Genomic DNA, 14,917 nt, shown 5'->3' on the forward strand with positions numbered 1-14,917 from the left:
GAGGAAAAGTTGGTCGGTCCGAAGATGTTCCAGTGGATTATGTATCGGAGCTGAGCGAAACATTACGCCGAGTAGGTGAGTTAGTTCGAAAGCATTTGAAGCAGGAACAGCAGCTGATGAAGTTAGAAGCAGATGGGACATCTAAAGTTCACATGCTTGCCATGGGGATAAAGTATTGGTGCTGTCACCAGTGCTAGGAAATCCATTCAAAGCGAGGTTTAGTGTTCCCCATCAGGTTGAGGAGAAGTTACGTAAAGAATTATCTGGTAAAGATGGGGGAAAGGGAGACTGCAGGTTAGATTAGGTTACTTACAGTGTGGAAACAGCCCTTCGCCCAACAAGTCCACACCGCCCCGCCGAAGCGCAACCCACCCATTCCCCTACATCTACCCCTTACCTAACACTATGGGCAATTTAGCATGGCCAATCCAACTGACCTGCACATTTTTGGACTGTGGGAGGAAACTGGAGCACCCGGAGGAAACCCACGCAGACACGGGGAGAAACGTGCAAACTCCACACAGTCAGTCGCCTGAGGCGGGAATTGAACCCGGGTCTCTGGCGCTGTGAGGCCGCAGGGCTAACCACCGCCGTTTCGAGTGTAAACCATTCATCAGGAATGTGTGAAGAGTTTATGCTTGAAACATCGACTCTCCTGCTCCTCGGATGCTGCCTGACCTGCTGTGTTTTTCCAGCGCTGCGCTTCTCGACTCTGATTTCCAGCATCTGCAATCCTCACTTTCTCCTGAAACAGTACTATGACAGGGAAAGGTGTTCTGGGCCAGGCCTGAACCCCTCAAAACATTGCTAGAAGGGGAATCCATGACCCTAACTTTGCCAGTTGTTGTAAGCAGGTATGAAGTAGATATCTCAGGAGAGGACGCAGCTGGTCAAACCATGTCGTTTTTTGAACAAACTGAACTTATTTGCAAGATTACCGAATGCAGCACCAACTAAAGAGGATAGAATACTGAATGACTTAACCCCTCCGGGAATCCAACAGATCATCCCAACTTCATGATGCTGTTCCAAATACTTGCCACAATCCCCATAAACACCCCTGGGGTACAAAAGGTAAAACCAAACCCAGGGTCTGAGAGGAGAGAAGTCAGAGCGAGGACCAGCCTGGCCCCTGCTTCTTTGGGTCCAGCAATGCTTTTCTCCCTACAGCACGGAAACAGACCCTTCGGTCCAACCCGGTCCATGCCGACCAGGTATCCCAACCCAATCTAGTCCCCACCTGCCAGTACCCCGTCCATATCCCTCCAAACCCTTCCTATTCATATACCCATCCAAATGCCTCTTAAATGTTGCAATTGTACCAGCCTCCACCACTTCCTCTGGCAGCTCATTCCATACCCGTATCATCGTCTGCGTGAAAAAGTTGCCCCTTAGGCCCGTCTCACCCTCTAGTTTCTGGATTCCCCCACTGCAAGGGAAAGACTTTGTCTATTTATCCTATCCATGTCCCTCACGATTTTGTAAACCTCTATAAAGGTCACCCCTCAGCCTCCGGACGCTCCGGGGAAAACAGCTGTTCAGCCTCTCCCGATAGCCCCAGATCCTCCAAATGAATCATCAATGTCCAAAGACGGTTTCATTTTATAACCTCTGAAAAAAGCTTGTTTGTACTTTGTAACACACATGTATGTTACATTGACTATAAGCATGCAAACCATGCACAACCACAATCCATTACAGTCTAGGGCACTCCCCACCACCAACGCCTCCATTTCCCATTCCAGTCTGGGCAATGTGTCAGCAATCACGTTCTCCTGTCCTTCCACAGGCACAATTGTTCAAATTGAATGGCTGTAACAAGAAGCTTTGTTGAAACAACCTGGCATTTTTGTCCCTCGAGGGGTTCAGCCCAACTTCAATGGGCTGTGATCAGTGTGTTACGATGATTCAGATCCGTTGCTGGTAATATAAACACTGAGATGTTGTCACACCAACGCCAAGCTCACAGTCTCTTTCTCCACCGTCGAACGAATATTTCTGTCGATGGACGTTCAATTCCCGGGAAAAATACCCGATATGTCTTTCTACTTTCTCGTCGTCTTCTTGCAAGAGCGCAGCACCAACCCCCCCCCCCCCCCCCCCCCCCCATCACTCACATTGATAGCCACCTTGAACAGCTTTGTGTAATTAAATGTGGTTAATACCGGGCCGAGGGTGAACACAGCTTTCGGACCATCTGACCGTCTGCTATCCAATGAAACCTCTTTCCTTACTTTAGCAATTCAGTGAGTGGAGCATCCCACACTGCGAAAACTTTGTACAAATTTGATAAAAGTTTAAAATTTGTAACCAGGGCGGGAAAACGTGATTGCCGACGCGTTGTCGAGACTTGAATGAGAAACGGAGGTGTTTGTTGGTGGGGAGTACCATAGACTATAACAGATTGTAGTTGTGCATGTGGGCATGTTTATAGTCAATGTGAAGTACATGCTTGTTACAGACTGCTCATTTTAAACTTTTAAAAATTTCTCAAATTTCCAAATGTGATAAAATTCACTCAATTCCCAGGAACCGTAATACTGCTTGTTTTGTCAAGAGTATGGGACACTCCACAATTATCTTTGTTTTCACATCCCATGGACCATTTGCCCATGTCCAATAACATGGCCCAGGGAGGTGACCTGGGCTTTCACAAGTTCAGTTTAGGCCAGGTTTATCACCCAAACCTGACTTCCAACATTGACCAAACAAGTCCGAGAAGTGTTGGAGATGTTCCTTCCAAGCGTGTTTAAGAATGACCAGGCCACTGATATATAAGACACAGTTGGCTCATCCATCAGTGACTGTATCGGTTCGTCTCTGAAGTGTGGCCGGCGCATTCCCCACACCAAACGGCATGACTTTAAGCTGCTACAGTCCACTCAGCGTTACGGAAGCTGAAATTGCCTTCCGTCTTTCAGACAAAGGTACCAGCCAGTATCCTCTGAGCAAATACTGGGTTAGTGGTGCTGAAGAGCACAGCGGTTCAGGCAGCATCCAACGAGCCAACTCAGAAATATAAGTTGCTTGTCCCACCTTCTCAACACAGTCTTCCAAACGCAGGATCGGATATGCATCCGTCTTTGTAACTGCATTGACTTTGCAAAAGTCCACACGGACCTGTTGGGTACCATCTGGTTTTGGCACCATTACTGTGGGTGAGCGCCAGTCACTGTCACTCACTTTGATGATTGAGCGCGTGTTCAATCTCCTTCTGAACCTGTGCCAAGCGGAGAGGGTTATGCCTTAAGGACGTTGTATGATCAGAACAGCATCTCCAGTACCTAAATCATGCGCAATTAGGTTAGTCAGTCCCAGCTTATTTCCACATATCTCCCCAGGTGACTGTAATAATTCCTTCAGGTCATTTTGATTTTCTTGTGGAAGGTACCTCAACAATTTATCCCAATTTTTGCAACGTCCTCATTGTCCAATTTAATCTGAGGAATGTCCAATTCAGAATCCTCTCTGCTTGGTTCTCCACTCTGTGTTGTATCTGCTCCTTTTGCTTCCCTTCCCTGTCACAATCCCTTTTGAGCATATTCACGTGACACACTCTGTGAGATTTCTTCCTGTCTGGAGTCCCTGTCAAATAGTCTGCCTCACTCAATTTCCTTTCGACTTGACAAGGCCCACTAAACCTTGCTTTTAAAGGTTCAGCTATTACTGGAAGTCGCACTAATACCTCATCTTCGGTCGCTAAACTGCCAGTTTTTGATTTCTTATCCACTTCCTGTTTTGCTATACGCTGTGATACGTTTAAATGCTGTGTAGCCAACTCCCCAGCTCTATTTAATCATTCCCTAAAATTTGACACATTGTCCACATATGTGGTCCCTGAATTCTGACTGAACAATTTCTCCTTCATCAGTTTTAGTGGTCCCCTCACTTCATGCCCAAAAACGAATCCAAATGGGCCGCATTTGGTCGACGGATTTGGTGCAGCTCTGATCACGAAAAGCACAAATGGAATTCCCTTATCCTAATCATCTGGATAATCCTGATTATAAGCCCGCAACATGATCCTTAATCTCTGACGCCACTTTTCTAGCGTTCCCTGTGATTCTGGATGGTGCGTAGTAGATTTGAATTGTTTTGTTCGTAAGCTTCTTTTGAATAATAAGGAGTTTGATTCTTATATTTCTGTCAGTAGTCGGCACCTTGTGAAAAATTTGAGTAATTTCTCTACAATCCTTTTCGCTGTGGTATTGCGTTATGGAATGGTCTCTGGAAATCCCGTGGACGCATCCATTATTGTTAACAAATACTGATCCCCACTTTTTGTTTTAGGGCGGGCCACCTTCAAAATCAATGCAGACTCTTGTTAAAAAGGTTCCTCAAATGCAGGAATAGGTATTAAAGGTGCGGGTTTCATTACTGACCGTGGTTTTCCAATTACCTGACATGTACGACATGTCTAGCAAAAGTCAGTTACATCCGTGTGCAGTCCCCAGGTGAGTAAAAATGGTTTTGTACTTTACCTTGAGTTTTTCTCACTCCTAAATGACTCCCTAGTGGTATCCCATGTGCCACCTGCAACACCTCCATTCTCCAAACCACTGGCAAGACGACTTGATGAATATCCACCCATTTCTCATCTGCCTGAATATGGGATGGCCTCCATTTCCTCCTTAACACATCATTTTTAAGATGCTAACATTCAGGAATATATTCAGGTTCCATTTCTGTGTGAGTCGTTCGATGCATTTGCTTTAAGTTATCATCTTTCTGCTGTAAGTTAGTTAATTTATCTGAGCTAAAGCTGTCTGCTGTGTCATCCATCTGCTCCCGGTTTGTATTAACCACCTGATCAAACAGGGTCCCTGTGCTCTTTGGTCTCTCCTGTTTCAACTGGAGACAGTCCGGAAAAATCCCAGGATATGTGTCCTGTGCCAGTTCATTTGCCTGGGTTTCCACTGGCTTTTCAACCACAGTAGGCAGCACTCCTACCTGTGAACCAGCTGCATCGTTCGCAAGGACAAATTGTACTCCTGGAGCTGAGAGTTTGTCCGGTATTCCGACCACAACTTCTCCACTCTTCGCTGGACACTCTGGCTGGGCTTTACACAACTGAGTGCTTTCAGACACACTGTGAATTCCTGTTACTCGTATCTTTTCCGGCAACAGTCCTTTGAGGTAAATATGCCCTCATCGTTCAGCATCATAGATTGAGAGGATCCTGTATCTCTTAATATAGTCACCTCTTTACCTGCTGTTCCTGGCCTATGCGAGTAAACTTTACCTTCAAAGTTTGGGAGAAGATTTGTAGCTCGGGTGCTCGTTGTTGTGGTTCTGTTCGCCGAGCTGGGAATTTGTCTTGCAAACGTTTTGTCCCCTGTCTAGGTGACATCCTCAGTGCTTGGGAGCCTCCTGTGAAGCGCTTCTGTGCTGTTTCCTCCGGCATTTATAGTGGCTTGTCTCTGCTGCTTCCGGTTGTCAGTTCGAGCTGTCCGCTGTAGTGGCCGGTATATTGGGTCGAGGTCGATGTGTTTGTTGATAGAGTCTGTGGATGAGTGCCATGCCTCTAGGAATTCCCTGGCTGTTCTCTGTTTGGCTTGTCCTATAATAGTAGTGTTGTCCCAGTCGAATTCATGTTGCTTGTCGTACCGGACAAACTCTCAGCTCCAGGAGTACAATTTGTCCTTGCTAACGATACAGCTGGTTCACAGACAAGCAACATGAATTCGACTGGGACAACATTACCATTATAGGACAAGCCAAACAGAGAACAGCCAGGGAATTCCTAGAGGCATGGCACTCATCCACAGACTCTATCAACAAACACATCAACCTGGACCCAATATACCGGCCACTACAGCGGACAGCTCGGAAGCAGCAGAGACAGGCCACTATAAATGCCGGAGGAAACAGCACAGAAGCGCTTCACAGGAGGCTCCCAAGCACTGAGGATGTCACCTAGACAGGGGACAAAACGTTTGCAAGACAAATTCCCAGCTCGGCGAACAGAACCACAACAAACTTTACCTTGGCAGGTAAATGGTTTAAGAAGCTCCTTAACCACCCTCCGACCAGCTCATACGTTCTGGTGCAGTTTTCTAGCCTCCATTGTGCTCTCTATCACCACTCCAACAAGATGCACTGGCCTATTCTGTTTTCCTCACCCACCGACACTGGGATTTCACGCAACCTTCTTTATCGCAGTGAACACTTTGTAACTTCTTTTTCCCCTTCAAGGGTTTTCTTTATATCCTGCGGTAAGTTATCTTTATGATCTTCACCGAGACCTACCTTTCCCTTTCCACTTGGGGATTTCTCTTTTCCCCAGTTTCTGTCCCTCGCGGATTGACATCAATCTGGGAAGCTAAACTTGGATTTATGGGCCACCTCATAATCGTCAGCCATCTCAAGAGTAACTTTTTGAACTCCTGTTTAAGTGCCAGTTTCTGAATTTAAACACTGTCTCTTCTGCATTTAACCGTAATTTCTTGTGTTTTGCCTCTGATTCAAATTGCTTCATTTTCAATTGAGTTTTAGCCCTCTCGGAAGATTCTGACGGTGTTCCCGGGAAATGGAAATACTGATCTACTGCTGGAATGATCGCTCCCTTTCTCGCTGAAGGAGACTGCTCCGACTCCAGCTGGTCTGTTAATTCCAGCAGCATGGCCTCGATCACATTTCGTAAACCCCCCCCCCCCCCAAAGTCATTTCTTCCATCCCCAGAGAACTCTTGGTGACTGAATTGCCCCAAGCCCTGTTTAAACCAACCGAATACAACACCTGGAACAAAAGACATTAACACCTACCTTGGAGTCCAACAACCGTAATCCGAAATTGGAATGATAAAACAAATCCCGCAAAAAAAAACACAATCTGTTATGGACCAGGCCAGACCCCCTCAAAACGTTTCTAGAAGGTAACTCTAACCCTATCTTTGCTCGTTGTTCTATGCAAGTGTAATGTGGATATTCCAGGAGGGAAGCAGTTAGTTAAACCATGCAGTTAAAAACAAAATAGAATTTATTCATAAGATTGCTGAATGAAACGCCAACAAAAGAATACTGAATAACTTAACCTCTCCGAAAACCTAACAGACCATCCCAACTTCATGATGCTGTTCCAAATACTTGCAACAATCCCCTTGAATACCCCTCGGTACAAAGGGTAAAACCAAGCCTGACAGGAGAGAAGTCAGAGAGAGGGGACCAGCCTGGATCTGATTTCTTGGGTCCAGCAAAGTTTTCCTCCCTTCAGCTAAAGCTCAAACCAAACCAGAGAGAAGCTGAGCTGGGAGAACTGGTCACGCCCATTTCATCATATAACGGGTTTTTAAAAAAATCTTGAAAGCCTCCTGCCTGAGGCAGTATCTGTTAGCTCTAATCAATCAGGCCCTAAAACCCCTCAAACCTCCACTTTTCGGAGTCTGTATTGTTTATGACCTCTCTGAAAAAGAAACGCCAACGGCAACATCGCCTTGTTAAAGGATCAACGATGTCACACTTTCCCAGAGGGCTGTTAAGAGACAACCGCATTACTGTGCGTCTGGAGTCACATGTCAACCCGGACCACGTGGGGATGGCAGTTACCTGCCCTCAAGGACATGAGGGTTTCCCGGCAATCGGCACATGGTCATCGCGAGATTCTTCATTCCAGACTTTTGTTCAATTTAAATTCCACCATCAGCCATGGTGGGATTTGAACGCAGGTCCCCGGAATTGTGCAGGGTCTCTGGATTTACACTCCAACCATAATGTAACAAAGCTTCCAGGTTCATGAAAGTATTATTGCAGATGCTTTATTATGAGTCTAAAAGGAAGTTGATTATATCAGATAGAAAAGGTAATTTTTAACGTTATATATAAATAGAATTAGTATAAAATGTGTAACTCTGGGTTAATGCACTATGGATGTAGTCGGGAGAAGGAGTTAAGGTTTTAAAAAAGATTTTAAAAATCTTTTCATAATGACGGCTCTTTTTTTTCTGAAGGGAGGAGGTGTTATGAAGTTGGGTTGAGTAATTGCAAATTCGGAAGAAGAAAGTTAGAATTTGGTGTTTGTAAGTTTGTAAAATGCTCGTGGTGGCAATATCGCGTGGTCTCTTTAAAAGATCATGTGCTTTTATGGGGCCGAGCGATTTAAAATGGACGGCTGTGAGCAGCAGCTTGGGGGTTTGCAAGTACAGAGAGAGTCCGACCTGAACCATTTTGTCTGGAAAAGCCATACCAGATAACAGTCAAGGCAGCACTCTAACCAGGGCAATAGGCTTTTGAATTTAACCAATCAGTTTAAACCAGATACTTAGATACCAAAAACTGATTAAATTTAAATCTGATGGTTTTGACAACGTAAGACTAATCCTATTGTAAGAAATATTGACATGTCATCATGGATATAAATGAATGGGGAAGTTGGACAAACAGCAAGAGAGCTAATTGCCACCCCTCAGAGCTAACAGTCTCAGCTCTCTCAGAGAGAGAGAGAGAAAGAGAGAGAGAGATAGAGAGAGAGAGAGAGAGAGAGATAGAGTCATTGGTTCTCATAGCCATCTATATATTTTAGAGAAAGCAGCATCTGAATAAGAATTGAACCAATGACAAAAAAAGATGTTTCTAACTGAAGAACTGACGGAGAATACACAAAATATTCTGGAAGACACATAACCTGGCTATAATTTTGAGAGACTGAATTTTATTTGGTTTTATTATAGTTTACTTTACCCCCACACTCCCGCCTAACTGCGGTAGTGCTTACGTTTCCCCACCACCCATGGTGTGTGTGTGTGTGTAGGTGTGAGACACAGTGAGAGACACAAGATGCACGAATCTTTATTCAAATTTCCACCACCAGGAAGATAGGAAAACACCCGGGTGGCCAGTGACAAGCAGTGCCCTTCACATCAAAGGGCAATGCTGTGTGATCAAAACAGTGAAGGGGAGGGTAGGGATTAAATCAAAATAGAGTTGGAGGGGGAAATAATGCACTCCACTCCCTGCGGCACCCACCTCTCCCTGAACAACTCCAGGGTGTCGGTGGACACTGAGTGCTCCTTTTCCAGAGACACCCGGGCTCTAACATAACCGCAGAAGAGGGGCAGGCAATCTCTATTTTGTTTTATTTGAGTGGGACTTGTATTTATTGGAACAGCATGCCATTACAATCTAGCTTTATTTGGGGATAGTTAGTGATTAGAAGGGATTTATTGGGTTTGTTGATAGGTTGGATAATCCGTTCACTGTTCGACTTAGATAAATACATTGTCACTTGTTGATTTTAAAGTGAGTGTTGGGGATTTAATTTATTTAATCGCTAGAAGTTGCTGAAAAGCAGGTCGCGGCACGTTTCACTCTCGTGGTACAAATCATAGGGCTAGACTGGCATCTTTATTTCTCAGCGGTCAACCTCCACTTTATAATAATCTGAACGGTACAAGATAAAACCTTCTCCATTTCTCAGAAGATGCCTATTTCTGATAGCACTTGAGAAACTCGCTTCAGAGGAAGTAATCCGCTTGACAGAGAATACCTCTAATCGTTGAATGGTTGCACCAATGTTAGAGAGTCATACCGCACAGAAACAGACCCTTCGGTCCAACCAGTCCATATCCAACATGATTCCAAGCTAAACTTGTCCCAATTGCTCGTCCCTGGCCCATACCGCTCCACATATTTCCCAGTCATGTCACTGAATTTTAAATGTTGTCACTGTCCCCGCATCCATCGCTGTTTTGGGTAGTACATGCCACACATGAACTACCCTCTGGTGAAAACAATTCCCCTCAAGTCTCTTTAAAGTTTCTCTCCTCACAACCTAGAGATGTTGCAGTGTGCACCATCGACGAGAGACACTGCATTAACACACACAGCTCACCGGATGACAGCTCATTCCTGACCGAAACGTCGACTTTCCTGCTCCTCGGCTGCTGCCTGACCTGCTGTGCTTTTCCAGCCCCACACTCTCGACATGCTGACCCTGACCAACTTGAAGGTTAAGTGCAGCGGACACATGGGAATGCTACAATGTTGACTGCACCAACATTTTAACCTGAACACTTCAACAAAACAGGCAGTCAGGAAGAAACACTGAATGCCTGGCAGAGGAACAAACGGTGTCAACGTCTTTGAGGCCCAAAATGCCTCAATGTCAGACTCTCTCCGCGTATGCTTCTGCAATTGCTGAGATGCTCCAACGATTCCTGTTTTCAGCTCAGCTCTCCGGAATCCTCGTTATTTTGCTTCCATTCCCGAGAGTTGGAATTTCGCTGATGATATTCAGAAACTCTCGTCTCGACAGTGCTGTGGATGTCCTTACACGCCAAAGAGAGCAGAAAAGCCAACTTCACCAGGCCCCAAGGACACCCACTGGGATCCCTGGGGTAATACTATCCCCAGGCCCCAAGGACACCCACTGGGATCCCTGGGGTAATACTATCATCAGGCCCCATGGACACCCACTGGGATCCCTGGGGTAATACTATCCCCAGGCCCCAAGGACACCCACCGGGATCCCTGGGGTAATACTATCATCAGGCCCCATGGACACCCACTGGGATCTCTGGGGTAATACTATCCCCAGGCCCCATGGACAACCACTGGGATCCCTGGGGTAATACTATCCCCAGGCCCCATGGACATCCACCGGGATCCCTGGGGTAATACTATCCCCAGGCCCCAAGGACACTCACCGGGATTCCTGGTGTAATACCATCCCCAGGCCCAAAGGACGCTCACCGGGATCCCTGGGGTAATATTATCCCCAGGCCCGAAGGACACTCACCGGGATCCCAGGGGTAATAATATCACCAGTCCACACGGACACCCACCGGGATCCCAGGGGTAATACTATCCCCAAGCCCCAAGGACACCCATCGGGATCCCTGGAGTAATACTATCACCAGGCCACAAGGACATTCACCGGGATCCCTGGAGTAATACTATCCCCAGGCCACATGTACACCCACCGGGATCCCTGAGTAATACTATCCCCAGGCCGCAAGGACACCCATCGGGATCCCTGGAGTAATACTATCCCCAGGCCGCACTGACATGCACCGGGATCCTTGGGGGTAATACCATCATAAGCCCCCAAGGACACCTACCAGGATACCTGGTGTAATATTAAACCCAGGCCCCAGGACACTCACCGGGATCCCTGGAGTAATACTATCACCAGGCCCCATGGACACTCACTTGGCTCCGTGGAGTCATACCATCATCAGGCCACATGGACTCTCACCAGGATCCCTGGAGTAATACTATCCCCAGGCCCCAAGGACACTCTCTGGAATCCCTGGTGTAATACCACCTCCAGGCCCAATGGACACCCACTGGGATCTCTGGAGTAATACTATCCCCAGGTCGCAAAGACACGCATCGGGATCCTTGCAGTAATAACATCATCAGACCCCAAGTACACCCACCGGGATCCCTGGGGTAATACTATCACCAGGCCCCAAGGACACTCACTGGGATCCCTGGTGTAATTCCATCTCCAGGCCCCAAGGACACCCACCGGGATACCTGGAGTAATACTATCACCAGGCCCCAAGGACACTCTCCGGAATCCCTGGTGTAATACCATCTCCAGGCCCCAAGGACCCCCAATGGGATACCTGGAGTAATAATATCACCAGGCCCCAAGGACCTTCACCGGGATCCCTAGAGTAATACTATCCCTAGGCCGCAAGGCCACTCACCGGGATCCCTGGGGTAATACTATCCCCAGGCCCAAGGACACCCACTGGGATCCCTGGAGTAATACTATCCCTAGGCCGCAAGGCCATTCACTGGGATCCCTGGGGTAATACTATCCCCAGGCCCAAGGACACCCACTGGGATCCCTGGAGTAATACTATCCCCAGGTCGCAAGGCCATTCACTGGGATCCCTGGTGTAATACTATCACCATGCCGCAAGGACACCCACCGGGATCCCTGGTGTGATACTATCCCCAGGCCCAAGGACACCCACTGGGATCCCTGGAGTAATACTATCCCCAGGCCGCAAGGCCATTCACTGGGATCCCTGGGGTAACACTATCCCCAGGCCCAAGGACACCCACTGGGATCCCTGGAGTAATACTATCACCATGCCGCAAGGACACCCAACGGGATCCCTGGAGTAATACTATCCCCAGGCCGCAAGGCCATTCACCGGGATTCCTGGTGTAATACTATCCCTAGGCCCCAAGGACACCCACCGGGATCCCTGGAGCAATACCATCACCAGCCCGCAAGGACACCCACTGGGATCCCTGGAGTAATACTATCCCCAGGGCACAAGGACACCAACTGGGATGCCTGGTGTAACACTATCACCAGGCCCCAAAGACACCCATTGGGTTCCCTGGAGCAATACCATCACCAGTCCCCATGGACACCCACCGGGATCCCTGGAGTAATAACATCACCAGGCCACATGTACACTCACTGGGATCCCTGGTGTAATACTATCCCCAGGCCCCAAGGACCCTCACCGGGATCCCTGGAGTAATACTATCACCAGGCCGCAATGAAACTCACCGGGATCCCTGGTGTAATACTATCCCCAGGCCCCAAGGACACCCACCGGGATCCCTGGAGTAATACTATCCCCAGGCTGCAATGACACTCACCGGGATCCCTGGTGTAATACTATCCCCAGGCCCCAAGGACCCTCACCGGGATCCCTGGAGCAATACCATCACCAGCCCGCAAGGACACCCACTGGGATCCCTGGAGTAATACTATCCCCAGGGCACAAGGACACCAACTGGGATGCCTGGTGTAACACTATCACCAGGCCCCAAAGACACCCATTGGGTTCCCTGGAGCAATACCATCACCAGTCCCCATGGACACCCACCGGGATCCCTGGAGTAATAACATCACCAGGCCACATGTACACTCACTGGGATCCCTGGTGTAATACTATCCCCAGGCCCCAAGGACCCTCACCGGGATCCCTGGAGTAATACTATCACCAGGCCGCAATGAAACTCACCGGGATCCCTGGTGTAATACTATCCCCAGGCCCCAAGGACACCCACCGGGATCCCTGGAGTAATACTATCCCCAGGCTGCAATGACACTCACCGGGATCCCTGGTGTAATACTATCCCCAGGCCCCAAGGACCCTCACCGGGATCCCTGGAGTAATACTATCCCCAGGCTGCAAGGACATTCACCGGGATTCCTGGAGTAATACCATCACCAAGCCCCAAGGACACCCACCGGGATCCCTGGAGTAATACTATCCCCAGGCCGCAATGACACTCACCGGGATCCCTGGTGTAATACTATCCCCAGGACCCAAGGACCCTCACCGGGATCCCTGGAGTAATCTTATCCCCAGGCTGCAAGGACATTCACCGGGATTCCTGGAGTAATACCATCACCAAGCCCCAAGGACACTCACTGGGATCCCTGGAGTAATACCATCATCAGGCCACATGTACACTCACCTGGATCCCTGGTGTAATACTATCCCCAGGCCCCAAGGACACTCACTGGGATCCCTGGTGCAATACTATCCCCAGGCCCCAAGGACACCCAACGGGATCCCTGGGGTAATACTATCACCAGGCCCAACGACACCCACTGGGATCCCTGGAGTAATACTATCCCTAGGCCGCAAGGCCATTCATCGGGATCCCTGGGGTAATACTATCCCCAGGCCCAAGGACACCCACCGGGATCCCTGGGGTAATACCATCGCCAGCCCGCAAGGACACCCACTGGGATGCCTGGTGTAATACTATCACCAGGCCCCAATGGCACCCACTGGGATCCCTGGAGCAAGACCATCCCCAGGCCCCATGTACACTCACTGGGATCCCTGGAGTATTACTATCCCCAGGCCGCAAGGACACTCACCGGGATCCCTGGAGTAATACTATCACCAGGCCCCATGGACACCCACCGGGATCCCTGGTGTAATACTATCACCAGGCCCCAAGGACACTCACCGGGATCCCTGGAGTAATACTGTCACCAGGCCCCATGTACACTCACTGGGATCCCTGGAGTATTACTATCCCCAGGCCCCATGGACACCCACCGGGATCCCTGGTGTAATACTATCACCAGGCCACAAGTACACCCAGCGGGATCGCTGGAGTAATACTATCCCCAGGCCCCAAGGACACCCACCGGGATCCCTGGGGTAATACAATCACCAGGCCCCAAGGACACCCACCGGGATCCCTGGGGTAATATTATCACCAGGCCCCAAGGACACTCATCGGGATCCCTGGGGTAATACCATCACCAGCCCGCAAGAACACACACTGGGATGCCTGGTGTAACACTATCACCGGGCCCCAAGGACACCCATTGGGTTCCCTGGAGCAAGACCATCACCAGACCCCATGGACACCCACCGGGATCCCTGGGGTAATACCATCACCAGGCCCCATGGACACCCACTGGGATCCCTGGAGTAATACTATCCCCAGGCCCTAAGGACACTAACCGGGATTCCTGGTGTAATACCATCCCCAGGCCCAAAGGACACTCACCGGGATCCCTGGGGTAATATTATCCCCAGGCCCGAAGGACACTCGACGGGATCCTTGGGGTAATAATATCACCAGGCCCCAAGGACACCCACCGGGATCCCTGGGGAATTACTATCACCAGCCCGCAAGGCCATTCACCGGGATCCCTGGTGTAATACTATCACCAGACTCCATGGACACCCACCTGGATCCCTGGAGTAATACTATCCCCAGGCCACAAGGCCATTCACTGGGATCCCTGGTGTAATATTATCACTAGGTCCCAAGGACACCCACCGTGATCCGTGACGTAATACTATCCCCAGGCCGCAAGGACACCCACCGGGATCCCTGGTGTAATACTATCACCAGCCCCCCAGGACACCCACCGGGATCCCTGGAGTAATACTATCCCCAGGCCCCAAGGACACTCACTGGGATCCCTGGAGTAATACTATCCCCAGGCCGCAAGGCCATTCACTGGGATC

The 14,917-nt window shown here is 49.0% G+C and overlaps 1 protein-coding gene across 1 annotated transcript in view; it reads left to right on the forward strand.

Annotated features, from left to right (window-relative positions):
- Positions 1 to 4,353, forward strand: part of LOC140468649 (membrane-spanning 4-domains subfamily A member 12-like) — a 123,072-nt gene extending 118,719 nt beyond the window's left edge. Inside the window, exon 6 of the mRNA XM_072564733.1 lies at positions 4,291 to 4,353. Coding sequence (XP_072420834.1) covers positions 4,291 to 4,353 — 63 coding nt within the window. The remainder of the gene's footprint in view (positions 1 to 4,290) is intronic.
- Positions 4,354 to 14,917: the final 10,564 nt, after the last annotated feature.

The sequence above is a fragment of the Chiloscyllium punctatum genome, chromosome 47, assembly GCF_047496795.1.
Source record: "Chiloscyllium punctatum isolate Juve2018m chromosome 47, sChiPun1.3, whole genome shotgun sequence".
NCBI lineage: Eukaryota > Metazoa > Chordata > Chondrichthyes > Orectolobiformes > Hemiscylliidae > Chiloscyllium > Chiloscyllium punctatum.